This window comes from Propithecus coquereli, unplaced genomic scaffold (assembly GCF_000956105.1).
Source record: "Propithecus coquereli isolate 6110/MARCELLA unplaced genomic scaffold, Pcoq_1.0 Scaffold30, whole genome shotgun sequence".
In the NCBI taxonomy this organism is placed as follows: Eukaryota; Metazoa; Chordata; class Mammalia; order Primates; family Indriidae; genus Propithecus; species Propithecus coquereli.
In genome coordinates, this window is record NW_012148619.1 from 3,474,506 (window position 1) to 3,500,193 (window position 25,688).

The 25,688-nt window shown below is 43.8% G+C and overlaps 1 protein-coding gene across 1 annotated transcript in view; it reads right to left on the minus strand.

The window, feature by feature from the left end:
* The window catches only part of KIAA1549L (KIAA1549-like ortholog), a 127,127-nt gene that overhangs the window by 36,589 nt on the left and 64,850 nt on the right, over positions 1-25,688 (minus strand). The window contains 4 exon segments of the mRNA XM_012649545.1: positions 4,804-4,933; positions 11,632-11,849; positions 14,625-14,806; positions 21,630-21,757. Coding sequence (XP_012504999.1) covers positions 4,804-4,933; positions 11,632-11,849; positions 14,625-14,806; positions 21,630-21,757 — 658 coding nt within the window.

A 25,688-nucleotide genomic window follows, 5' to 3' on the forward strand; every position in this document is an offset into this window, starting at 1 on the left:
CTTTGCCTCAGGTTCTCCCAAGGAGAGAACTCTGATTTCCCATTATCAGACATTTCCCTTGGATGAGAAGCCCCTGTTAAAATACAATGCCCTGTAAAGTAACTTGAGATAACATATCAAACCGGGGTTATTACAGTGCAGAGATGGGAGAAATAAATTAAGCCTGAGGTGGGGGACAATGGAGTCTAAGTTCTAGGTGGGATGCTAACATGGTGATGGTCATGGGGTCAACCCAAGAACACCTAATTCAAGGGCAACAAGCAGGTTCCAGAATAAAGGACAAAATCCCCAAATCCAACCAACTGCTTCCCAGTGAAGGCAAGAGCTGGTCATACCCTTAACTGGAACTGCTCTACCACGCAGCACCAGGACATTCCTGGGCTTTGCTTTGGTCTCTGACTATTAAGCCAAAGCTGTGAGATGCTGGGGCAGGGGTGGGAGTGGTGGGTGGGCAGGAGATATTTCCGCTAATAATAGGATTACAAATTTACCTAGAAGGCCCCAGACTTGCTGTAAGCTATTGCAGGCAGTCAGGAAATTTCCAGATCATATTTCATTCCCCTGCAAGTAGAACCCATCAAAACAACAGTTTCAATTCCTTGGTCTCCTTTCCATAATCATTGCTCACCTGAAACAAAGGGAGCTGGCTACATTGTCAGCCAGGAGGCCAGAGAAACATCCCCTTACACACAATACCGTGCACCAAGGCCTTGCGCAGGCTACTGGGGTCTGTGTTCTGGGAGATGGGTCCGTTTCCCCCTTTGCTGTAGACTTTTCTCCACTAGTTGCCCCAAATGCCTCCTGAGTATGGCTCTGCCTGGTAATTCTCCTCTCATCTTGCTTTTACCCGGTACCTGTGGTGTAGACGGTGGACAGGCACACAGCAATCTCTGCAGTGTGCGTTCCTGTGACGTGGAGGCTGAACGGCTAACTTACATGTCCGGGCTTTCTGTGAGGCTGAAGCTGTGGATGAGACCAGCCCTGCGGTTTGGTTCTAGGAATCTTTCCTGGAACGCTCCTCCAGCCCTCGGATGATTTTGTGAGCACCTAATTCCTCATAGTCATTTTTTTGTCTGTTTAAAACAGCTTGATGTTTTCTCTTTTCTGTAGTAGGACCTTGACTGATACTCCCCTTTTGTAAATTTACATATAACTTTTCAGTTATAAAATCATCTGGTTTCCAATGACATTTCAAAACATTTCCCTGAAGAATGCCTCTGGGATGAGAGCTGAGGACTGTCAGTGCCTCTTCTGAGATGCATCAGTGGATCGACCATCCTTCTTCCTATTTTCAAACCCACTGCCCACGTTTTTAGGGTCTGAGCCCATCGGACTGGAAGGAATGCTCACCACGCACCTCCAGCATGAGGAACTTTACACAAGGTGCCGGAGAGAAACGTGAGGGAAGTAGCTTGTAAAGGTCTCTACCTCTGAAATATCATATTCATTTTCAAAGTTATCATTCAAACAGTCCAAGGCAGCCAAGGCACGTAGCTGACCCCATTCCTGTCACCAATTTTTAAACTTCTAAAACAGATCAAGGTTGCAGGTGCATTTTCATTTCTGAGGAATGATTTGATTATAACTTTGCCCTTTGGAAGCAAGGGCTGATTGCTATTCACATACCAGAGTGAATAATTTAGGCCGATAAAGGAAAAATCACTTAGGTCTCTATTCTGCTTAAGAATCAAATTTGCAAAATTTTCTTTTCTTTTGCTCACTGCCTCATTATTTTCTACATGACTTTTGTTCAGAAAATGGCATTTTCAACATACTTTGAAATAGAGATACTTTTGCTTTTACATTTTAGGCTGATATTTTCTTTGCTACCTGTTTTGGTTTATGCATTGAGAGGAATGAATTTCAATACCAATCTGGCCTTTCAGGAGTGATCAAGCAGGGGGTGAGAGGATCACTTGAGCTCAGGAATTCAAGGTTACAGAGAGATATGATCACACGACTGCACTCCAGCCTGGGTGACAGAGTGAGAGAGAAGGAGGGAGAGGGGAGGGAGGGAGAGAAGGAAGGAAGGAAGGAAAGAAGATAATGCACTTTCTAACAAGGGTGTATCCTCCTAGACAATTACTGCCAAGTTACTGCCGCGAGTATACTGCATCCCTTAGCTGGTAGGGTGACCAAGAGGTTGAGAATTGTTGCTACAAAACACAGTGATACCAAACCCCTTGGAGCAAAGTCTCTCTTCTGTAGGCTCTAATACCTATTTCTCTATGGGAAAATTTTGAAACAATCCAGACTGGCATCAGTCCTGGCGCTAACATTGCCTGTGTAGCACGTGTTGGTTGGCTTACTTCTGTGTTTATTCATTTATTTTTTCATGCAGGCTTTTCCTTTGGGACTCTAGTCAACTTCTGAAAAATTCAAAATTAAATCAATCTCCTAGTGCTTTTGTTCCTACCGTGTCAAGCTTCCCTAACCTGGCAGAAGGGACCGGATATTTTGGCTTGGCTTCAAGATCTCCAGACCCAGTGGGAAGAATGACATGTTTCCAACCGAATGACTGGCTCACTGCTGGGCTAGTGGATTGTTTTGCCAGGAGTACCCAGGCATTTCTGGAAAATCAAGAGCTCAGAAAACAAATGCGTTTGTTTAAAATGCTGACTTACTTTTTTTTTTTCCTACTTTATTTGCTGGTCTGGTTTTTGCTTGTGGTGAGTGATCCGTGTAAGAATCTTTGTGGGCCCTGACATCTACCCTCTTCCAGAGGCTCAGAAATAAAGGACATAGATTATGTAATATAGGGATGAATACAGAAGCCATACTGCATGGTGGTCAGGGGATGGGCTCTGGAGCTGGGCAGACAAATTATTATACATAAGTGCTCTGTGCCTCAGTTTCCACATCCATACAATGGGTGTAATGAGAGCATCTAGCTGACAGGCAACCATGCAAATTTAATTAGATAATACATATAAAAAGTCTAGAATAGAGCTTGGTCTGTAGTTTGCAGCATAAATGTTAGCTACTTCTCATATGATTGTTATAAAAAGTGTAAGAGGAGTTATGGGCAATTTCATTCTTTCAGTTAACAGTCTACATTCTTAAAATTGTTCCTTAGATGATCATTTTCTCTTAAGGAAGCTTATACATATGTTATTGAGATCACATGCACTTTTCAAAGAAATGACTATGTTAAAGAAATCTACTAGGATGAAGCAGGCCTCCTCTGAAGTAATCTGTACTTGGAATATTTACACGTCTCCGAGGAGTGAGAAATCCCCTTTTAAACGTTCTCTCTCTCCTTCTCTTGCTCTGGGCAATGTACTAGCACAACACTCCACAGGTATTGAGCACTGCAAGTCGTGTCACTGCAGTTAAAAATAAATCTGCAATGTTCTTTTTAAGATAAATAGGGAAATCTCTGTCCCATTTCCTCACAACTGCAGAAGTGTCTTTGCGTAGAATCTCACAGGAAACCTATTAATACCAGTCTTGAAATAAATTAAGAATCTTATCATATCTCAAGTGCCTGAACAAAAGAAAAAGTTCTCCACGCTAAACAAGGCTCTAAGAAGAATGTTCACTGTTGATGGGGAGGGATTATTTGGAATCTTCAAATGCCCAATTTTTAATCACCGGTTGATTATCAAATTGATCGATGAATGAATTTGGTGTAAGAAATATTTTTTATAAGCAGAAAAATTAACATTGGATAATTTAACCTAGCAGAAAAATAAAAGATTTGCCCAAAGCATTTGGGATTTTATAAAAATAACTACCAAACTGATTTATGAAAAAGGAAAAAGAAACAAAAGATAAGGGCATCACTGCCAACACCAACATCAAACTTCCATGTAAGGCAGATAATTAGAAATTCAAATTAGGTAGAATATCTCTGTTTTTAATTGGACCATTAAAAACCCATTTTAAGCTTTTGTGGCAAACAATGACTGATCCTGAGAGCAAAAACTATTCTTCCTTTCATATTAGCATGATATATTTAAGAAATCAAGTGTAATTTTCAAACTACAGCTTTTCAAATTATAACAAAAGTTTATCCAGCTATCTTTGAATTATAACCCTTGTCACAGATTTATTTGTCATTTAAGAAACATTTTAGGGGAATGGAAAGGAAACAGTTTTCACAAACCTAGGAGTATACTGAAGACCATTTGAAATTCTGGGGCAGGGTGACGCATTATTGAAAATCTCAGCATAGTGTCATTCACCTGAGCTCATGGGTGCAAGTACAAGTCACAGGATATATACAACTTGATAGGAGGCACCAGATTGCAGCTCATCATCTGGGGAAGTCTCATGGGATTAGAAGAATTTTTGCAGGTTGGACACATCACTGAACATAAGCATGTGCTTTGTCACATGAAATCATCAAATCGCTCTGTTGGACATCTCATTGTTTCCATGGCATATTGAGGAGTTACGAAATCAGGAACAAATCCAACTTTTCAACATTGCTATGGATTAAAAGAAGCCCATGTTCAAATGAATTCTAACCCACGGCCATGGTTCCTAGTGAGTTTCTAAGGACAGAGGGGAAAAAAATTAAGGACATTTACAATCTCCATGGAGTTTAAGGTCAATAATGTACTATTCATAAAATGGTACAATTTAGAAATCGTGATCCTTTTAGCAATAATTTGTTACTCTGACACATTCCAAGTAGTCTTACACTTTGCAGAGTAGATAATAAAAAATAGAAAACATCTTAGTGCATTTTAAAATTCTACAAATATATAGTAAACTGAAACATTATGGGATGCTCTACTCCCTTTGCGTTCAGGGGAAAGCAAAGCTTGCATTCACCCCAGCCCACCAGAGACTTACATCGTATCCGCTGTTACGGATCCCACGCCGGGGTCGCTCCCGAGTCACCAGAAGGTCCATCTCAGTTTCCCCAGGGCTCGGGCTGTTCAGGGACTGCCGGCTTCGGTAGACAGAGTTCTTCATCTGTTGCCTGAAGAAAATTCAACAACTGTTATGATGCAGCAAATGCCCTGACAGATGGAATTCTCCACTGATCCAAACTACAGGCAACCAATGAAGGGTTTGGATTTGCCTCGCAAATCTCAGAATTGATGGTATTTGTTCCCTAGCTATGAGGGGCTGTAGAAAGAGTGAAATAAAGAATTTTTTCCCCCCAGATGCTGTCGTCATTTGGCTGAACTGTAAGTGTTCTTTCATATGGAAACTAGGTAACTACAATCAATTGCAACGTGCAACCTCATTGAAAATTCTGCTGACGGCAAGACCAGGGGTTCTCCCTTGACCCCTCTAGGACAGCTAATGCTGAGGGAACAAACTTGAATTTGTTGACTTTGTTGACTCAGCAGCCTCCTGTTCCTTTTAATCTTTCTAATTTCACACGCAGGATTCTATGATGTGTTAACAAACCCTGCAGCTAGTGGGCTGTTTAATATTGTGACTGTTGATAGATCTTTTTTTCTACTATTATCACAGTGGATTCCCTTCTGGGCTAAGAAGCCATAAACCTAGAGGCAATTTGGGGCTCATCCATCTGTCCACCCACCCATCCATCCACCCATCCATCTACTCATCTGCCTACCCATCCATCCATCCATCATTTCCTGAGCGCCTGCTATGATGAACATCCACACTGAACAGGCAGATATGGCCCTGCTCTCTTAGAGTTTACATCCTAATGAGGGAGACAGATAATTAACATGGTAATTTCAGAGCAGTAAGTGCTATTAAGAAAAACAAGGAGCTGTGACAGAGGGTGACTAGGATGGGGGCAACTTTAGATAGGATGGTCAGGGAAGGCCTCACTGGGGAGACGACGATTCAGCCGAGTCTGAATGGGGCCAACCACATGTTGACCTAGGCGCCGAGCATTCGAGGCCCAGGGAATAGCATGTTCAGAGGCCCTGCTCAGCTACTGCTGGAAGATTCATACATGTGTCCCCCCTGTCTTGTTTTCACTTGTCATTAGAGGAATCTTCTGGAAGAGTGGGAAAGAAGCAGCAACATGGTGAGGATTGTGGCTATGCTCTTTTTCTTCCACAAGAGGCAATTTTTACCAGTAGGAGTGAGGCCCAGTGGGGACAGGTGACTTCCATAGGATCCTGCAGAATGACAAAGGGGTAATATTTCCCTTTCATCCGGCAATAAGCCTCTGTAAATAATTTGAATTCCCAGACCAACTATACTCAGAGTACTCCCCGTACACCACCTATTTTACGTCTCAATTTTAACATTCTAGCTATTCACAGGCTGAGGGTGAAGAGGCTGCATTATTAATATTTATTGCCGGTAACTATGTGTTCGGAAGCCAGAAACCTGGCAGGCATACATACTTTCTCATGAACACACAATATGTTAGTCATGGCATTACAGTCACACACAGTCTAGAACAGACAATTAGTCTTGGGAATAAAACAGACAACGTTCATTCTCCTCACTCACCGTGAGGAGCTTATACCTGTTTAGAGAGTATCTGTCATCTTTGCTTGCCTGGTACCCATGATAACTTTCTTTTGGTGAGAGCATCATGATAGTCCTCGGGGGCTACTTTTCTCTAGAGGTAAGCATGTGACTCAGGCTGGGCCAATCCCAGCATTGTATTCCCATGGCCGCAGTGATTTGTCACATGAGCTGAGTCGGTCCAATGAGACCATGTCTCAGGGCTTTTGCCATGGCAACTAGGAAAGAGGCATTTTCTTGGCATTGAGGTTTCTCAAAGATGGGATATAAGCCTGGAGTTGCTGGCAGCCACTTTGCCACCATGAGGTATGAGCCTGCCTAAAAATGGGGCCAGCAAAGAGTGAGGAGAGATCTAATATAGGAAGCATTGTATGACCCCCTGGATCCAGCCACGCGGAAGTCTTGACCTTTCAATAATGCTCAATAATACATTCCCCTTTTATTTAACCAGTTTGTGCTAGATTTCTATCATTTGCAACCCAAAGAATCCTGATTAATTCTAATATAGGAGCTTACAACCTAATATTATAAACTGTGCTCTGTACTTATCTGCAATTAGAAGCTTCCTTTAGGAAAGGAGCACAACCTCAGCCAGTTTGTGAGACAGGATCTATTTAGAGTGATTCATACTTTAAGGCAGACCCCAAAGAATTCACAACCATGACCTAATTACAAATCATTTTTTGAAAAAGCAAACTTCACAACTGTCCTGAGATTGCCAATTAGCCCATTTAGAAAGATTTACTAATAAGGGTGGTGGTGGAGTAAACACTAGGATTAGCAATTGACATTTAGTAGGTTATTTTGTATCAGAAATACAGTAGTGAGACTGGGTAAGCCCTTTCAAGAACCAGGAACATGGGTGAGAGCTTAGACACTGGAGCATACACCAGTCTCCTTTTCCTCAGAGACAGTGCTCCATTATGACACACAGGTTAAAGGTTACTATTCAGCATGGATCTCAACTGACCAGACCACTCATGTGTGCCAGGTGTGTGAGCATCTACTTAGAAATAAATTAGCCTCTCAGGTAGAGAAATTACTTATTTATTTATTTATTTTTTTTGAGACAGAGTCTCACTGTGTTGCCCAGGCTAAAGTGCCATGGCGTCAGCCTAGCTCACAGCAACCTCAAACTCCTGGGCTCAAACGATCCTTCTGCCTCAGCCTCCCGAGTAGCTGGGACTACAGGCATGCGCTACAGTGCCCGGCTAATTTTTTCTATGTATTTTTAGTTGTCCGATTAATTTCTTTCCATTTTTAGTAGAGATGGGGTCTCGCTCTTGCTCAGGCTGGTCTTGAACTCCTGAGCTCAAACAATCCGCCCACCTCGGCCTCCCAGAGTGCTAGGATTACAGGCGTGAGCCACCGTGCCCGGCCAAGAGAAATTACTTATTTTAAAAAAACAGAGTTGCACGAGGTATATTCATTTCTCGTCCGTATTTTGCTATATTTTTTAAAAAGTGAATACATTTTGAAACATGCAAACTTGAGAAGTAGTTTTTAACCTTTGAAAATACTGTTGAGTGGATAATGATGAGTTTTACTTGAATTTCTTAGGCGCTTGTTAATTCCAGTATAGTTTAAGAAAGTAGTTCTCAAATTATGTTCTACGGAACCCTGGGGTTCCATAGAGATGGCCTGGAGCCACCAGGAAGGAGGCAGCCGTCCAGCTTCTGTTGGAGCCACTGTGCCTTTGTATGTTACTGCCTTAGGTTGGGTTCCCCAGAAGCAGGCTCTATGATGATTTGAGTGTAAGCGGTTTATTTGGGAGATGGTTCTGGAAAGCACCAGCACCAGTGGGGGAAAGAGAGAGGCAAAGGAAGGAAATCAATAAAGGTAGGATATGGAGTAGATGAGTGTTCTGGGAAACTGGGGCTCACACCCACTGGAGAAGTGTCGGAGAGAGTTGTTTTAAAATGTAGGTTTTATTATTATTCACATATGGCAAGGCCAACAGCCCAGGGGATGACTGCCATTAACGAGACAGCTTGTAACACTCGCAAATCCCAAGAGGAGGGGACCTGCCACGCCACAGTGGGGCCCCACAGGCAAGCAACACGGTCGATCGGGAGGCAGAGGGAGTGAGGAGAAAACATGGCAAGAGCCTTTATTGTGGTTTCTGTGGGAGGCGACAGCAAGCAGGCTTAGGATCGGCTAGTTTGAATAATTCTGGCAGACTCCTGGGGCACAGGGGCTGTCCTTAGCTGTCTGGTACCGGGCCTGGGTGATCAGGGCAGGGGGATGATACCAGCGCAGCAGTGAGAGCCCTGCGAGACTGTGTGAAGAAAGCAGTGGGGGTGTGGCTGGGCATTGTTGCTTTGCACACAAAAGGTGTGTCTGCAGTTTACTGTCATTGGGTCGCCCTGGGAGGGGCTGTTACCCTGGGGTCGGCAAGGCCCCAGATGTCAAATCACCAAATAAAAAAACTAGAAAAATGTAGTTATTACAACAGTGTAACTGACACCTCGAGCTCACCCGCCAGGGGACTTTATCCACCAATTCCCATCTGCCACGGACTTAGGATGCCCCACAGCGCCCTGACTACCCGACTCCCGGTCGGTGGCTGCGGACAGAAGTCCTCACATCCTGCACAGGCGCGGTGAGAGCCCCGGGCTTAGACTCGAGCCTACAGACAGCATCTGCCTCAGTTATATACGGACTTCGGGCCTCTGGGTAAGAGTTTGTAACTTAAAAATGGGGCATTCTTCTGATTAAAATAAAAAAAGAGCTGTGGAAACTCTTTTAAAAGACTTAGTGGTGAGTCAACCTTTGGAATCTAAACTTTGTCTTTTATCTGATGTAATTTAGGTCTTAGGAGAAAACGCTGGTTACGGATGCCACCTCTGGACGAGAGAGTGAGGCTGTGGGGTTTGGTCACTGAGAGCACAAGCTCTGGAGAGGCGTACTTTGAACAGCAGTTAACGGCTAACTCTGGGCTGTGATAAGAGATAAACAGTAGCAGCCTCCTGAGTCAACAGCAGAAAGTGTCAAGAATAACACCTCTGAGCTTCTTACTGATATTGTCACTCTCTCTTCTTTTTCTCTTAGTCTTTCCTGTCCTAGCCCTATCTCTTGCTGACCCTATCTTCATTCCTATTCCCGGCTCACCTAGTTTGTGGCTACCCATCTTTTCCCTTTAACTGATCAAAACTAAAAAAAAAAAAAGATTTGGTGCTTTACAGTCATTAAATCATTTCTTCAGTAGATATTTACTAAGAATTGACTAGATAGGCTCAGCATCCGCAGGCCATCCAAAGGCCCTAAGAATCTGGCCTGAACCTATTCTAGGCAGTACAGATGAAACTCTGCAGACACAAGTGTTGTTCATTCTCTTTTCATAAAAAGCCTGACTTGAAATTTTTGTTTCTCAAGTAACTTCCTAGCTAAGTTCCCTTTATTTGTACACAATCTATTTTTGATTCATTTTCTTTAAGTGTCAGCAGGAAACCCAGGAAAGACAGCTCCCACTCCAGGCTATAAAAGACCACTGAAGTAGAAAGTCGCAAAGTAAAAAGCCAAAGCTGAAGAAACCACCAGCCTCCCTAGAAAACCCATGTCTTTTCTTCTCATTTTTTCGACAGTTATTAACACAGTGACACACATTCATCGTGAACCCTGTCACGGTGTGATTTTATATCAATAGCTTGTCATACCAACCAAGTCGAATTAAAAGCATGGTAAATTAAGCACTGGTTCAGAAATCCCTCTTTTCTTTATTGAAAAAAAAATTATGTTGATCTAATTCATAAAATTTAGCCCCGCCTCCCAGCTTTATTTTGTGTCTTCAGTCCAAGCCTGTCTCAGAGTCATTTTGGCTTTTAATAAATACCAACTCAGGCCGGGAACTGACCCACCGCTCCCAGCCTGTGGAGGATGCATCAGCTGCGGTTCTGTGGTGGATCGGAGTGGTGGTATACTCAAAGCCAGAGGGAGTGGCTTCAAATCATGAAAATGCTTCGGGCAGGTAGGAAAAGAAGAAAGGTGGACATATTTGCCTTTGCTAACCTGTACCCTTTTTTCCCAGTATGTGAGCTCACTCTGCTTCATTAGCGACAGAGCTTGGAAAGATGCTGCTATAGTTTGAATGCTTTTCCCCTCCAAAACTCATGTTGACATGTGGTTGCTGCTTTAGCGGTGCTGGGAGATGGGACGTTTGGGAGGTGATAGGGCCATGAAAGATCCACCCTCATGGGTGGGATTGGTGAGTTATAAAAAGTGAATTTGGGCCCCTCTTGCTCTCTCTTTGCCCTTCACCTTCTGCCATGTGGTGATGCAGCAAGAAGACCCTCACCAGATGCTTCTGCCTTGATCTTGGACTTCCCAGCCTCCAGAACTGCGAGAAGATAAATTTCTCTTCATTACAGATTACCCAGTCTCAGGCGTTCTGTTATAGCAGTGCAAAATGAACTGGGACAGAAGCCAATTGCAACCACCTGGTCTAGCCCTTCCTTGCTAGGCCAGGCCCCCCTTTTCGACCATTACAGCACCTGACACTTCAAACACCCATCCTACTTGTGATCAATAAACTTTTGGTGATTATTGTTATTATCTTTCTCTTCCATCAGTCCTTAAGTTCCGCAAAAGCAGCGACCAAGCTGTTTTACCCATCATCAACTGCTGAAGGAATTGGAATTGAATGAATGAGTGAGAAAAAGCACACGTGACCATGACAGTATCAGTATCTTGAATGGTGCCTAATACACAGCAGGTGGCAATGCATGTCAAATAAATGAACAAATATATGACTGAACAAGATGAACAAGCATGGAGCTCTGAGTAGCCGCGTGGTATGTGCTGACTGAGGCTGAATGAAAAGGTGAGGCATGAAATTTGCTTTTTTTATGCAAGGGCCTCTAAAAGAATTGAAAAATACAATGCCCTTTGATCTGGAAGTTGCATAACTAGGTAGGTGATAACTACATCTTCATCCAGCTCTGAAAAAGCTACTGGTTTGAAAATATCATTAAGCTGAGGGACAATTATGGCTGTTTGCCCAAGGATTTTTTTAATGGCTTCAATTTTATTCTCCTCCAGACTCAGGATGGGGCACCTGCTAGCACAGAGCAGCAGGGTCCATATCAGCAGCTTGCTAAGAGCACAGTGCTAAGGTGTCAGATCAAGGGACCAGGAATATACTGCCTGAGGCATCCTCTGCCCGCATCCCACCAATGAAACAGCAACCCTTGCAGAATCCCTTAGAGATTGCACCTGTTTTTAGACTCGGCGAATGGAGCACACAGTTCTGTGTCTGGATCCAAAACATGCTCGATTTCCTTTTGGGCTTTTTCATACATCTTTTTTCTTTCGGTAAGACCCTTGCTTGTCTCCACTGGGGGGAAGTCATAATATCCTTTCCTCTTGGCTTTGAGGCGCAGCTTGTTCCGATAGTGCTCAATGTCTGACTTCTGCTTCAGGGCTTTGTTCACCTGGGGAGAGAGACAGTCTCAGGCCCACGTCTGACCCAGCACAACTGACAGGTGGGAGAGTTTCACCAGAAGGTCATAATTCCTGGAAAATCTACCCTAGGAGTCACCTCTGGTCTTTCGAGCCAGCCAGACCCACCTGTGTCCCATTCCAAGACCAGCCCAAAACAGTGGGTCACAAACAATAAATAAATAACAAATGATGAGGCTGTTACACCCAAATTTTTGAACTTTCTGTGTTGTTACTGTGTTGTCTTAAAAATAGTTTTTGAAAGAATCTCCTGTAATTCATAAAAGGAAAATTAATGGCTTTGGAGTTAGGCTTTCTTCATTTAAACCAGCCACACATAAGAGAAGAAGGGAAAAAATTATAAAACAATCTGCATCAAGCTCTACAAGGCAGCAAATTACAGAGAACAGTTCAGGGCTCTCTCCCAATCCAAATGCCAGCAAGGTCCATTCCTTTAACTACCAAAATGTAGCAAGTTTCCATTTCTGGACAAGAAAAATGCTCATTTGATCTCCTGTGACAGGGTGATGGGCCTGGGAGGAAAGGGAGTGGTAAGTTGAATGTACCCCAGATTTGGAATCTGTCGCTATGACATTCATGTCACTAAGCTGGGATGGCAAGATCCAGGCATGGCGGCCATTACATGGGTCCATAACTGGGCAGCGCGTCCTAATCAAGAGCTGTTATCAGTGTATATTAGTGTTAACCTCAGAGGCCTCTAATCACTGGGCTTATGTGTCTGTTGGCAGAATTCTTCCCCCAGAAAGATTCAGTAGCTTCGAATGGTTTTGAGAAGACATCTAGATTTTCATGAAGTACATGATCAATTAATCTTTCCTCATTGACTACGTAATTGCAGCAATTATTACTAATAATAAAGCTCTTATTGTCTGCTAGGCACTATTCTAAGTGCTTTACATATATTAACCAATTTGACCCTCATAGAAGTCCCATTTTATGGATGGAAATACTGAGGCACAGAGAAATTAATTAACCTGCTTAAGGTCACACAGATAGTTAGAAGAAGAGGTGAGATTCAAACCCTTGCAGTGTGGCTTGAGAGTTCATACTCTTTTAAGCAGAATGCTATTTTTCACAGATGGGCTTTAGTAAGTCAAAGAGAGGGAAGGAGCACTGGTTGGGGAGCCAGGAAACCTGAACCTCATGGCCGTCATGATAACCTGCAGCGTGACTTTGAGCAAGCCACTTGACTCCTCGGACTTCAGTTTCTTGGTCTAAAACATGAAGAGACTAGAACAGAACTGCTCTGTAAGTTTACGACCAGTTAATTTTTTAAAGTTGATAAACTTTAACCCATCACATCTTTAGGCCAGCTAAATCTTTCTGCCCAGAAAACGAGGAGCTTCCTGAATCGGGCTTGTAGATGCTTTTATGAGTGGCCCACGTGGTGGAATGAGGACAAGTCTCTGCTGTGCATTGACAACACGCAGTTGTACAGCGCTGTGGCATGTTCCTTCAGGTGTGGTGGGAAAGACTTTAGAACTTTGGAAATCTCCTACTCGTTGCAGGTGACAATAGCAGGGTATAAAAAATGAAATGGACAAGCAGCCTGACAGCTTAGCAACAGAGAAAAACATAAGAGAGAGAGTGTGTGTATATGCACGCACTTGGGCACAGGTGTAATGTAAATGTTCACACGCAGGTTCCATATGCATCTTCTGAAAGGCTCATAAACATTTTCAACCCATTAGCCATTCTGCTGTAGAGGATGGAGGAAAGGCAGATAATTTTTACCTGACTTTTTTTTTTTCCGATGGAGTCTTTCTCTGTCGCCCCAGCTAGAGTGCAGTGGTGTCATGATAGCTCACTGCAACCTCAAACTCCTGGGCTCAAGGGATGCTCCCACCTCAGACTCCCAGGTAGCTGGGACTATAAGCACATGCCACCACACTCAGCTAGTTTTTTCTATTTTTAGTAGAGACTGGGTCTGCCTTTTGCTCAGGTTGGTTTTGAACTCCTGACCTCAAGTGATGCTCCCACCTTGGCCTCCCAGAGTGCTAGGATTACAGGCATGAGCCACCCTGCCCAGCCTTTACCTGACTTCCTGCTCACCTTCTAAACTGCCTCTATCTGTCTGCCTAAAAATCATCCATCTATCTCCTATTATCCATCTATCTATCTAATCTTCTTTGATGAAATCACCACTCTCTGGTGAATGTTACAAGTTTTTTTCGGACTCTTAGAAAAGTGGGTTGACATCATGATATCCATTGATACCCTCCTGGAAGCAGCCAATGGGTTGTTTCAAGCTTGCTCAAAGGAATAAATGTCATCTCAAAGCCTATATAGTGGGCCACATCCCTTTCCATATGACAATATCTTCTCCGCTTCCCTCTCAATTCAAGCCCCTCCCATCTCCACTGCAACCAACATCCCATAATGAACAGTTTAGGAGCATTATCAAGAAAGGCATTAGCTTGTGTGTGTGAGGGGTTGGGGGAGTAGGCAAAGATGTTTCTCTTCTGATGTTCTCTTCTGATCTTCTGATGTTTCTCTTTGTAACCACAGTTTTTAAAAAGTTCTCTCTGGGCTTTCTAATAAAGGTAAAAAAATACTCCGAAAACATCACCCCACAAATTCATTTTGGGCGACTTGTGTCCTGATTTATTCCGTGGAGGCCTGGCACATGCAGAGGTAAAAATGGCCTAGACAGCCCTAGGTGACAGGACACATCACCCAGCATCTGGAGTCCCAGTTCCCTGAGCGCTGGCTGGATCCTCTCCAGCTCTGGGTCCCCGGGTGCTCACCTCGCCGTTGAGGACAACCGACGACTCCTGGTTCCTGTCCGAGGAGGGGGGCACCACGGACAGGGCTGTGGGTTTTATGGCGATCACCTGCACGGACCCAGAAGACGTGTCGAAGGGCTCAGCAGCCGCCTTGCCAGAGCTGTCAAAAAGAACTGCTCCTTCCTCTTCATCACTCGCTGGCACTAAAACACAACATAAACACATTGATTTTGTGACGTAGGGGAGCTGCATGACCACGGGAGGATTTATGCGAGGCTCGCAGCCTAGGGACATCACTTTACTCAAAATGACTCAGAAACCACAGCGCCTGGCTCTGTGCCAAGGGCTCGCTGCCGCTCGTGGCTTTCCTTTAAATTTAAGATTTTAAACTATTTATTCCTCCATTGCCGTATCAATGGGTAGGAAAGAATTTGAAAGGTTTGAATCAAACAGTAAAAACCATTCTTTCAAAACAATGACAAAACATATTTTTAAAAAATTTAAAAAGTAACTTTTTTCTCTATGTTGGAGTTGGAAATGAGAAAAGTGAATTTGGCCAAATCTTGTAACTACTTTTAAAATCTCACAATCATCAGAATAACAGTATTTATTTTAGTCTCTGTCACCAAAGCTACCAATTTTTACAAGATGTTAAGGTAACGGGTCTTCCTTGGTCAACTAGTCACAGTCATGTGACTAGAAGCTGACACTTCTTTTTTTTCTTTCTAAAGGCAGCTTCTCTAGTGATTTGGGTTTTGGTTTCTTTCATCTGTCTAAAACAAAAGCAAGCTATGAAATTACCACCAGAGCAACTAATTTAAAGCTACAGACACCTTCCCTAATTAAATAGGGTGATTTCCACCTACGCTCTGTTGAATGAATTCCCCCTGACAGATAACTCTGTTACAACTGTTAAAAGACACAAGTCTGCCTTGAGTTTTCATAACTAAGCTGACAGAAGAAGTTCCAGGGCCCACGGTAACTTGCTGATTTACTTGTTCTTAAAGCATATTCCCGTTAAGTAACTACAAGAATGACAGCTTATTGAGCGCGGCTCAGCAAGAGATAAATTAAGTCTGTTCACACAACTAAACCAGTAGACAATTTAGGAGCAAAACAAGTATTATATAAAACATGAATGCAATAGAAGTGTATTCATCTTTCCACCTGTCTGCTAAAGAGATTGGGATATTATATAAATTATTGAGAAACACACAGTTTGTATCATTCTGTCAGCACTTATCATAATCACAGAAGATTCGTCAAATTAAGCCAAGTAAACTGTTATTTTACAATGTGGCTAAAACACTTCGGAGTCTAACAATGGGCTATAATTGGAACATTTTTTTTTAGTTCTGTGGGCTAATTTGCAAATAGCAGGCCACCAAGCAGCCAATGACAGAGGAAAATCTCTATTTAGATGTGTTACCAGATACATACATATTTTTAGAGTGTAGTTTTGATGGGCAGCTCTTGTCTGGCCACCCTTATCTCCTGCCTGGACAACTGCCGTAAAAGCCATCTATGGTAGCCAGCCTCCGTGCTGGCTCTCAATAATCCTCACCTCCCAATATTCATACCTACAATGCATAGGTATGAATCTGTGCAACCAACAGGAAATTACAGAAATGACAGTGTGCTTGGTGTTAAAAAATCCTTGTGGCTTCCACCTTGGTCTCTCTCGGATCACTTACTCCAGAAAAAGCCAGCTGCCATGTTACGTGGACACATTCAAGCAGCCCTATGGAAAGGTCCATGTGGCAAGGACCTTGGAGGCTTCCTGCCAACAGCCACACAAGTGACTATCTTATAAGGCCCAGTCAAGAGTCTGGACGACTACAGCCCAGGCCAACATCTTGACTGTGACCTCATGAGGGACCCCAAGCAAGAATCACCAAGCTAAGCCACTTCTAAATTCCTGACCCCCAAACCTTACACAAGATGATAAATGTAGATTGTCATTGTAGGTTGCTAGGTGCTGGGGTGATATGTTACATGGCAATAAATAACTTATAGCTCTCCTGAAAAACCTGCTACCTCTGGGCTTCCCTCTCGTCCCCCCCCCCCCAAACTACATATTCCACCAGAAGCCAGGATGAATTACCTTTCTACAAGGCAACGAGACCACATTCCTCCTTTGATCAGAACCCTCTGAAGGCTGCATCTCTCAGAATAACACCACAATCTTACCCCCAACGTCCTGTCCGATCTGGCACTGGCCACCTCACGGAGCTCACTTCCTCCCTATCCCCTGGTCCACTCCACTCCAGCCACAGTGGCCTTCTTGGGCACATCAGACTAGTGCCCACCGCAGGAGTTTCGCATTAGCTGTTCCCTGTGTTCAAAATGCTCTTCCCCCAGATCTTTCCACATCTAGTTCTTTCTTATTTTTCAAGTTCCAGCTTGAAAATGACTTCCCCTAACCATCAATCTAAAACAACCCCCTCATCACCCTGTTACATTTTCTTCACAGCACTTATTACTCCTGATTTGTTGTATTGACTTACAGCCTGCCCTCACCCCTGCCACTAGAATAGAAGCCCCAGGCCTGTCCATCTTTCGAAAGCTTGATGCTTATTGCCTTTAATAGTGGCTACGCAAGTCTGCCTTCCATAGGGATCTGTTGAATAAACAAGTGAAGCAATGAACAACTCAACTTTCCTGACTGGGAAAAGGGGATGTTGTTAGTTCCTGCAGAACAGGTAACCACGTGGAAGTTAAAGGCACGCTATCACTAAACCCTCCAGAGGGTGAAGAGACGGTGCTTAGCATTTTTATTGCTTCGGGGCTGTGACAACCTCACCTCCCACCCATGGACAGGGTAAGGTGGGCAGCATAGCTATAATGGGACGGGGAAATGACATCCCAGACATTGTACAAGCTAGGGTTATTTTTCATCTTTGCTTTTAAAAAAGTCATATTCAGCTTTGCATGACAATTCCTCTAGGAATTCTTAAGAGAAAAACAATTAGTTATCCTCCCTTCAAAAACGACTTTATGGAAAAATGCACTAAATGGCATTACATTAAACATTGATGCATTAAAATGTTGTGTGAACACAGCAGGTTCATGGGGATTTTTAATGCATGATTAGTCCCTAAAGAAAAAAGCATGGGAGAGTGGTCAAGGACTGGGTGCCACAGTTAAACTGAGGAAGTGACCTAGAATACCACCACATCACAGTCAATGCCACTAAACACCTGTCTCGTATCTAGTTCTGCCTTCTTTGCATTGCTGGTTTTAATTTCAGTAAGTCGGGCTGGAAAAAGAGATTTCATTTCTTCATGTCTGAATCGGCATGGGGAGACACCATGCCGATGAGATGGAAAATGCTCTTAAACAACACATGCGCTTTCTGAAAATTTCATCAAAGACAAATAGTCTACAACTGGCATCACTACCCGATGTTGTTATTTAGTAGATAAAAAACAAGTCTGCATTTCATTGGAAGGCAAAGAAAGAAGAAAAACTGAAACTGTGCTTTTGAGCTAATATCTCTGACAAATCTTCCTTTATGTCTTAATCCCAGACCTCTCCCCCAAGACCCTGCTAAGAAAGTAGTAATTTATCCTCTGAAGTCTCTGATGCTTGTCCTCCTCCTGCATCACCTGCCTCATGACCATTAGGAGGCAAAGTCTGATAGATTCTGAGCCTAACAGTGAACTCTTTCAGTGTCATAAAGGAAGGAGGACCAAAGGGCTTAGGGATGTTGTTTGCTCCTAAATGACTCAACATGTGAAGACAGGTATTATGTCCTGTTTACTCTTGGACTTACTTTTAACTTCTTCCCAGAAAACATATTTTCTAAGGTGACACTGGTTTGGCTCAGAAATTCAAATGTCTATATTTGGCTGAGAAAGCATCAAGTTGTTTTTCCTTTCAAAATCCTAGCTCTCACATCTAACTTTCTCATTTATGTCTAAGCATCACCGTGAAACAGACTCTACAACTGCCTTGCAGCTATGATAACTAATGAGGCTGTTTAGCTACAAGGACCCATGCCAGCCATGATACTACATGATACTAGAAGGACTTTCCTTTTAAATTTCTTATTTTCACAAAATGGGAATATTAGAAGCTACAGATGCAACGAACTTGGTGGAAAACAAGAACGGTTTTAGAATAACAGCCCAGTACATTAGTATTTATTAATTAACCTTAGCAACCCTGCCTCTATGAGAAATAGATACTAAGCCATAAGACAACAGTATTTGAATATTCTATACCAACAAAATAATCTATTTTCACAGGCCATGCTCACACAAAAAGTGCTCAATACTTTTGGAACGCTGGCGAGGTGATGAAAATACATCTTTTTGTTTTCTCCATAATTCTATGCAATGTTATTTTCTTCCCTCCTTCCTTCCTTTGGTTCATTTTCCAAACCAATAAAATTCACTATTGGTTTCACTGGTTAACTCTAATCTAGTATTATGACAAAATGGAGCCCTCTGATAAAAAAGGACAAGCATCGGGTGTGGTGGCTTGCATCTGTAATTCCAGCACTTTGGGAGGTGCAGGCAGCAGTATTGCTTGAGGCCAGGAGTTTGAGAACAGCCTGGGCAACATAGTAAGACACCTTCTCTACAAAAAAAATTAATAAATTAACCAGGCATGGTGGCATGCACCTATAGTCCTAGCTACTTGGGAGGCTGAGGTGGGAAGATCACTTGAGCCCAGGAATTCCAGGCTGCAGTGAGCTATGATTGCACCACTGCACTCTAGCCAGCCGACAGAGCAAAATCCTGTCTCTTAAAAAAAAAAAAAGACAAGTGTAGGTTTCAATGAAGCTCCGCCCTAGAATTCTGATGTGCTTTTGGGTCTGTTGAGTTCTACACAAAACAAGTTGGCCTTATCCTTTCTATTGGAAAATTTAAAACCCAAACCTCACTGAGTAGAAACCTGTGGTGAAACAGAAGTGACCAACCCTGAAAATTCAATGGTTTACTTTTCGCAAGAATCAGGTACAACCAAATGAGCACTCAAAATCTGGGAAGGATGGCTTCTTAATAAAACAAACAAGTAAAAACCTCAACCTGGTACAGTGGTTGCATTTTATTCATGTCTCTATCTGGTGTTTCTGAAGCTGATATTTAAATAATCAAAGTGATCTAAACAGAATAAGGAGGCAGGCAGAGAACAGACAAACAGGACCAGCCAAGGACATTTAGAGCAGGCCAGAGTTTCACCAGCCGGTGGTTGGGGAGAGAGATGGGGTCAGGAACCGGCCTTGCTCGCTCTTCTTCCACAGATTAAATACAGGGGAGGCGGAAAGTCACCACTTTGTTAAATGTGTACAGACTGACAGAGGAGTTTATATATTGCACATTTTTCAGTGAGCAAAAGAGCACAGAACAATGTGCACATTGATTATAAAACAAAGACACGTGTTGCCACACGCATAGTAAAAAGGTCAGAGAAAGACACACTGAGTTGTTCAGGATCCTTTGAGGACTGGGGTGGGTGAGTTGGCGCATCTGGGGGAGTGGGTGGTCTTTGACTTGACTTTATACATTTCCAGGAAGTATATAAAGGGAGGAAGGAAAGGAGAGAGGGCAGGAGAGGGAAGGGTGGAGGCAGGGCTGGGAGGGTGAGTGGTGCCATCTTGGCAGGTGGCAATGCCCACTGCAGTACTTAGTTAAAACCACCTGGCTTCACTCTCTGTCGCCTCTGCTGTCACCTCGCGCCCTCTACCCATCTCTCTTAGCACCTCGCCTTGGGAAGAAAGAAGAAAATTGCTGAATTCAAGTCCCCTTCCCAAGTTCTAGGGCAACTCGGACTCTTCGTGTGTTTGCTTGGCAGGGAACTGATGGCAGGATTTCTGGTAGTCCCAGGCAGGGCAGATATTCCAGGAAAATCCCACAGGTCACACCCTAATTCTGACGTGGAAAGCACAGTCCCCGTGACACAGGGCATGCAGAATTCAAGGGAAGAAAACATTCAAGAACCAAATAGGTATGACAGTTTAAATAAGTGTTTTATATAATAGCTGGAAATGGGAACAGGGACCACATCTTCCCCGCAAAATACAAACCTATTGTGTCATTATTTCTTTCTTTCCCCTTCTCTTTCTTTTTTCAGTCAGAAAAAAGTAAGTAAGTGACATTTGAAAACACAAAAATATTCTGGCACTGGCTTCAAGAGAGAGCGTCTGAAGTACACCAATGCCTTTAAAAGGGAAGCACAGCTAAGCAGAGTGCCGGAGTGTTTAGCTTTTCACCGGGCATTTCTGGAAGGCTCCACCCACAAACCTTTTAAAATCCAAAAGGAATTTTCCCTGATCTGAAAATCAGCAGTAAGCCAGCATCACACACAGAAGGATCCAGTGGAGATGAGGGTTGGAGCAAAGGAGGGTGAGCAGAGGGAAGGTGCACAAGGACGTTGACAGTTGCATCTACAGATGACGCCACTGCATCATCACTTACAAAGAAATCTCAACACCAGTCCTTGTAGGAAGGGAAAACATCTGTGTGAGAAAGAAACTAAATAGTTAAGTCTCCCTGAAGAACAAAGACAGAAGCATAAGGTTGATTTTCTTCTTTTTTATGGCAGATCTGTTTTCTTTCTTTTTTCTGAAAGAGGTAGATTTGCAAGTCTGGACTCAGTGGTATAGACTGAACCTTTGAAACTCATCAGGGGAGTCAGGGCAAGAAAATCAAGGAAATCTCCAAGATGACCAGTATTTCAGAGACCTGCCACCTGAGTAGACCTGGTGCTAGAAATCACATTGATTCGCCCAGGAATCGGGAAAATCTCTGAGCAAACATCAATTCGTTTTGCAAAGGGTTTTTCCTAAGGAACCGCACAATTCCATAAGAACAGGGGGTGGAGGAGGTGGGACAGAGCAATTCAGAGAAGGGGGTAAGGGGATAACCCCAGGGCTACACAGCAGACCCGCGGGGCAGGACAGAGGGAAGGACTGAGGGCCCGAGACCGCCGAGCGAGTGTGCGCACGCGTGTGCACGATGTGAGCGCGGGCGCGCGTGGGCGGGGCTGAGGGTGGTTCTTGGCGGGAAGGCTTCTCACCATTTCTCTTCCTTGCCTCCTCCTTTGTCACTTTCTGCTGTGCCATTACATTCTGGGGTGAGCGTCTCCCTGAGCTGGGCTTCCCTGATTCGTTGCTGATGACAGAGCCATTCTCACTGGGCGACCTGCTGGAGGTAACCATAGCAACAGGGGAGATAAGTTTCGACTACAGCAGCCGCCTCTCAAGGTTATTTTATTTGCACAGTTTATGGCTGTAGCCCTTCATTCCAGTTTTATCGACAAAGAGGAAATGATACAGGAAAAGAAAAAAAAAAAACAAAAAAACAACAAAACCCACCCATACTCCAGTACGGGTTAAGCAGCCGGCTGTTCTGAAGCGCACCTTCCGGTGCTCGGCTCCATAGAGAGCGCCCGTCTCTGTTCCATTAGCCCGTGACTATGGAAACAGTGGCGATGGTATTTGTGTAGCTTGCCCTATTTTCAACACACGGCACTCTGGATAGTGTTGCAGAGGGTTTGAATCACACGGGCACCTTAAGGGACATGCATGCAACACGGTTCTCTTTGGCTATTCTCTTTACACCACATATACCCTGACAACCAAGGTTAAGTCGCCCCCCCCACTGGGAACTTCACTCTGTCAATCTCTCACACATGCACAGACACGCACGCGCACGCACTCTTTAACTGTGGCAACTAGTAACCACTTACATTTTGAGACAACCAATTAGAGCCATTTGTTCATTCAGAAAGTACTTTTTGTGCACCAACTCTGTGCCAGGCATTGTGCCAGGTATACAGGTATGCAGAGATGCGAAGACACCACTCCATGACCCCATCAGGGGTACCTACTACATGCCAAGGACTGTGCTGAGTGTCCTCGAAACTGATAATGACTCACTCCAACGACCCACTGATTTAGTGACGGCCAGCCTTGTGTAGCAAGTGAGGAATGTGAAGCTCACAGAGGTGAAGTATGCCGTCCAGGGCAGAGTTGGGAAGTGGCAAATGAACCCTGGGAGCCAAGGTTCCCCTCCACCCACACCCCAGAACACCTTCCCTTTGCTGTCCCTACAAGGACCCCAGATGAGGCAGCCCTTCACACTGGGCAAGTCACAGGCCTTCTTTCCCTTCCTCTGACAGGACTCTGACCTTCTCGAACTCTGTGGGAGAACAAGCTCTTGACAGCCTCTGCTGGGGTTTGCTTGGGCCTCAGATTGTGCCAGCCTGTGGGTAGACTGAGCAGAAAGACCCACTGCCTCCCCTCTGTGGGACACAATCAGGAGGCAGACTCCCCGAGGCCTCTTGTTCTGCTATCATCAATTATCCACATTTAGAAAATAATGGCATCCGGGCCCTGCAATGGAAGACTGAGGAAGCACTTCCCCGGGGGGAGCTGTGCATCCTTGCGGATGCTCCTCTGCCTCCTCTTCCCTTCTCCCTCCTCACCCCCTGGGAATGTAGAATTCTCAGTCTGTACACTTTAGTACCCTAACAGCCACGAACAATGAAAGTTGGGATATCCATGGGATAAGGCAGTACCTGCCAAGAGCGTCCCATGAACACTAGAGCCAAGTGAGACGTTCCTCACCAAAGTTCCACAGGAAAGTAGAAGTTTGGGAATGTTTACCATATTCCTTCTTTGGAGATTCCTAATGCACATTAGCATATCAAAAGCTCTGATCAGTTCTGTCAGAGAGAGACTCATCTGGCTTTATTTAATCCGACATTCCCAAATTTATTTGGCCACAAATCTTTTTCACCATAATACCTTTTAACATCCTAGAAAACCAGTAATACAAAGAACTGTACTCTGGGATAACAAAGATAAGGCATTAATTCACTGAATGCATGTTATTTGTTTACCCGACAGCTATTTGCTTGCTGAGTGCTGGGTGTGCAAATCCACACACACAGAGAGTCACATGGCCCTGAACTGTTTTCAGAATCTCATGGTTCATGACACCTACTCTCCCAACTGGCTTTATAGGGACAAAAAGGCTTTCATTTAGGTCCAGAAAAAAGGAAAAGGAAAGGCTTTTTGTAACCTATTCTACATTCACAAAATACTTAACGGTTTTTGTAGCATTTTCGTACCCTTTCCCTCATTTGATCCTGAAACAATTTTCTGGCTGTTCCTCTCACTCTAAGGAAAGGTGTCAATGAGCAGATTTCTGTAGAGAAAACCTAACTCTGCTTTGTTCTTTGCATTAGTTTACAGACTTATGTTTACATGGAGTTCTCAACTCAAAACTTCTGGTCAAAAACAGAGAGAGATTTGGTGTGTGCATGTGTGTGTGTGTGTGTGTGTGTGTGTGTGTGTGTGTGTGTACGTGTGTGTGTCCACTCATGCAACAGTGACAAAAGTGGTTGTAAAAGCAAGAAAGTCACCTGTGAGGTTGTAGTTGTAGGTTATTGAACTTAATAGTCCCCATTCTGAAGATATGGGCAGACACGGAGCCTGGAAGAAGAGTCCTGGGTTGGGGATTAGTCAACTCCTGAACAATTATGGCCAATCACTACATATAAGCGCTTTTGCTGCCCCTATGAGGCCAATCCTCCACCCTGGCCTATCAATCCCAATCACACGCCACAAAATGGCATCACTGAGACCCTAGACTGGAGGAAAAGGACTCACAACAGCCATCTAGCTTTCCGGAAGTGACTAAATCCTCAAATTTCAGTTTTAACATAATTTTTAAAAATTGAGGTATCAACTGTCAAGTCACTGGTTTCCCCAATTTTCACTTACAAAACTTTCTGGTTCATCTAACAGACCCATTCTGAGAGGGTGGGCAGTCCTTATCCAACAGGGACGAGGAAACCGATGTGGCAAGATGGGGAAGCCAGAAACATAGATTCACGATGGGTTTTCTGCTGGGTTTGGTGTCTTAAAATCTTCCCAAATAATCATAATCCCAGGGTCAGCTGGGCTTGAACAGAGGTGAGGTTTCTCCCAAAGCTTGGCAATGATATAGCTGGCTGTTAGAATTATATTTTTATGGTATAATTATGAAGCAAAGGTAGAAATCCTTCAGGAGTATAGACATTATTTTCTTTATCTGTATTTGTTTCATAAGCATATACATACACACACACACACACACACAGACACACACACACAGACACACACACTGGGTCTGTGAAATAAGCTGATATTTCTTAATAAAAATTTGGTGGCAAGTAATTGAGTTTGATTATCAAGAGCAGATGCCTTGCTAATCCCAGAAGAAATGCCTGTTCTAAAAAAATGTTTTTAAAGACTTTACATAACTTAAATTGCTCAACTAGAATGGGTAGAAAATAATTTTTATTCTTCCTGGAAGTGCTATGTTCATATCCTAATTTTAATAATTCTATTTATTTATTTTCAGTGTCCTCTAAATAGGCGTTAAATAAGTTGTTAATATGCCTCTATTGTATTTGGCAAAGATCGTAATGAGAATCATTGCTGTAGGTAACGCGATTTGCAAGCCAATCCACACAAGTCATCTATCGCTTCTCTGTACATTTCAACTCTGTTCTGCTCAGGCTCTCCCACCCTGGGTACACCATTGGGTCATGGACCCAATGTGCCCACCTCTCTGTAACCAGCCTTTGGGGAGTCCTCTCCCACAATGACTCTGGACTTGGCTGTGTGACTTGCTTTGGCCAACAGGACAGTAGTAAACTGCCACAACCATAGATTTGAAAAATGCTTGCACTTTAGAGCTATTTTGCTTGCTGCTCTTGGAACCCTGGAACCGTGCCGTGAGAGATCCAGGGCTGGCCTGCTGGAGGAGGAGAGACCACATGGAGAGAGGCCCCAGGAACTGAGGCCACTCCAGACAAAGCCAGCATCAACAAGTCAGCCCAGCTGACCTACCACCTGACTGGAGACGCATGAGCAAGCCCAGCTGAGATCAGCCAAGCTCAGCCCAAACTGCTGACCTGCCAAAATCACGGGCTAAATAAATGGCTATTGTTTCAAGCTCCTAAGCTTTGGAGTGGTTTGTCGGGGAGCAGTAGATAACTAATCCACATGCCCCAACCTTCTTTCCTACACAAGCTGAAATCTGATCCCCTGTTCCTCTGCACCTCAGTCAGAGGTACCAAGAG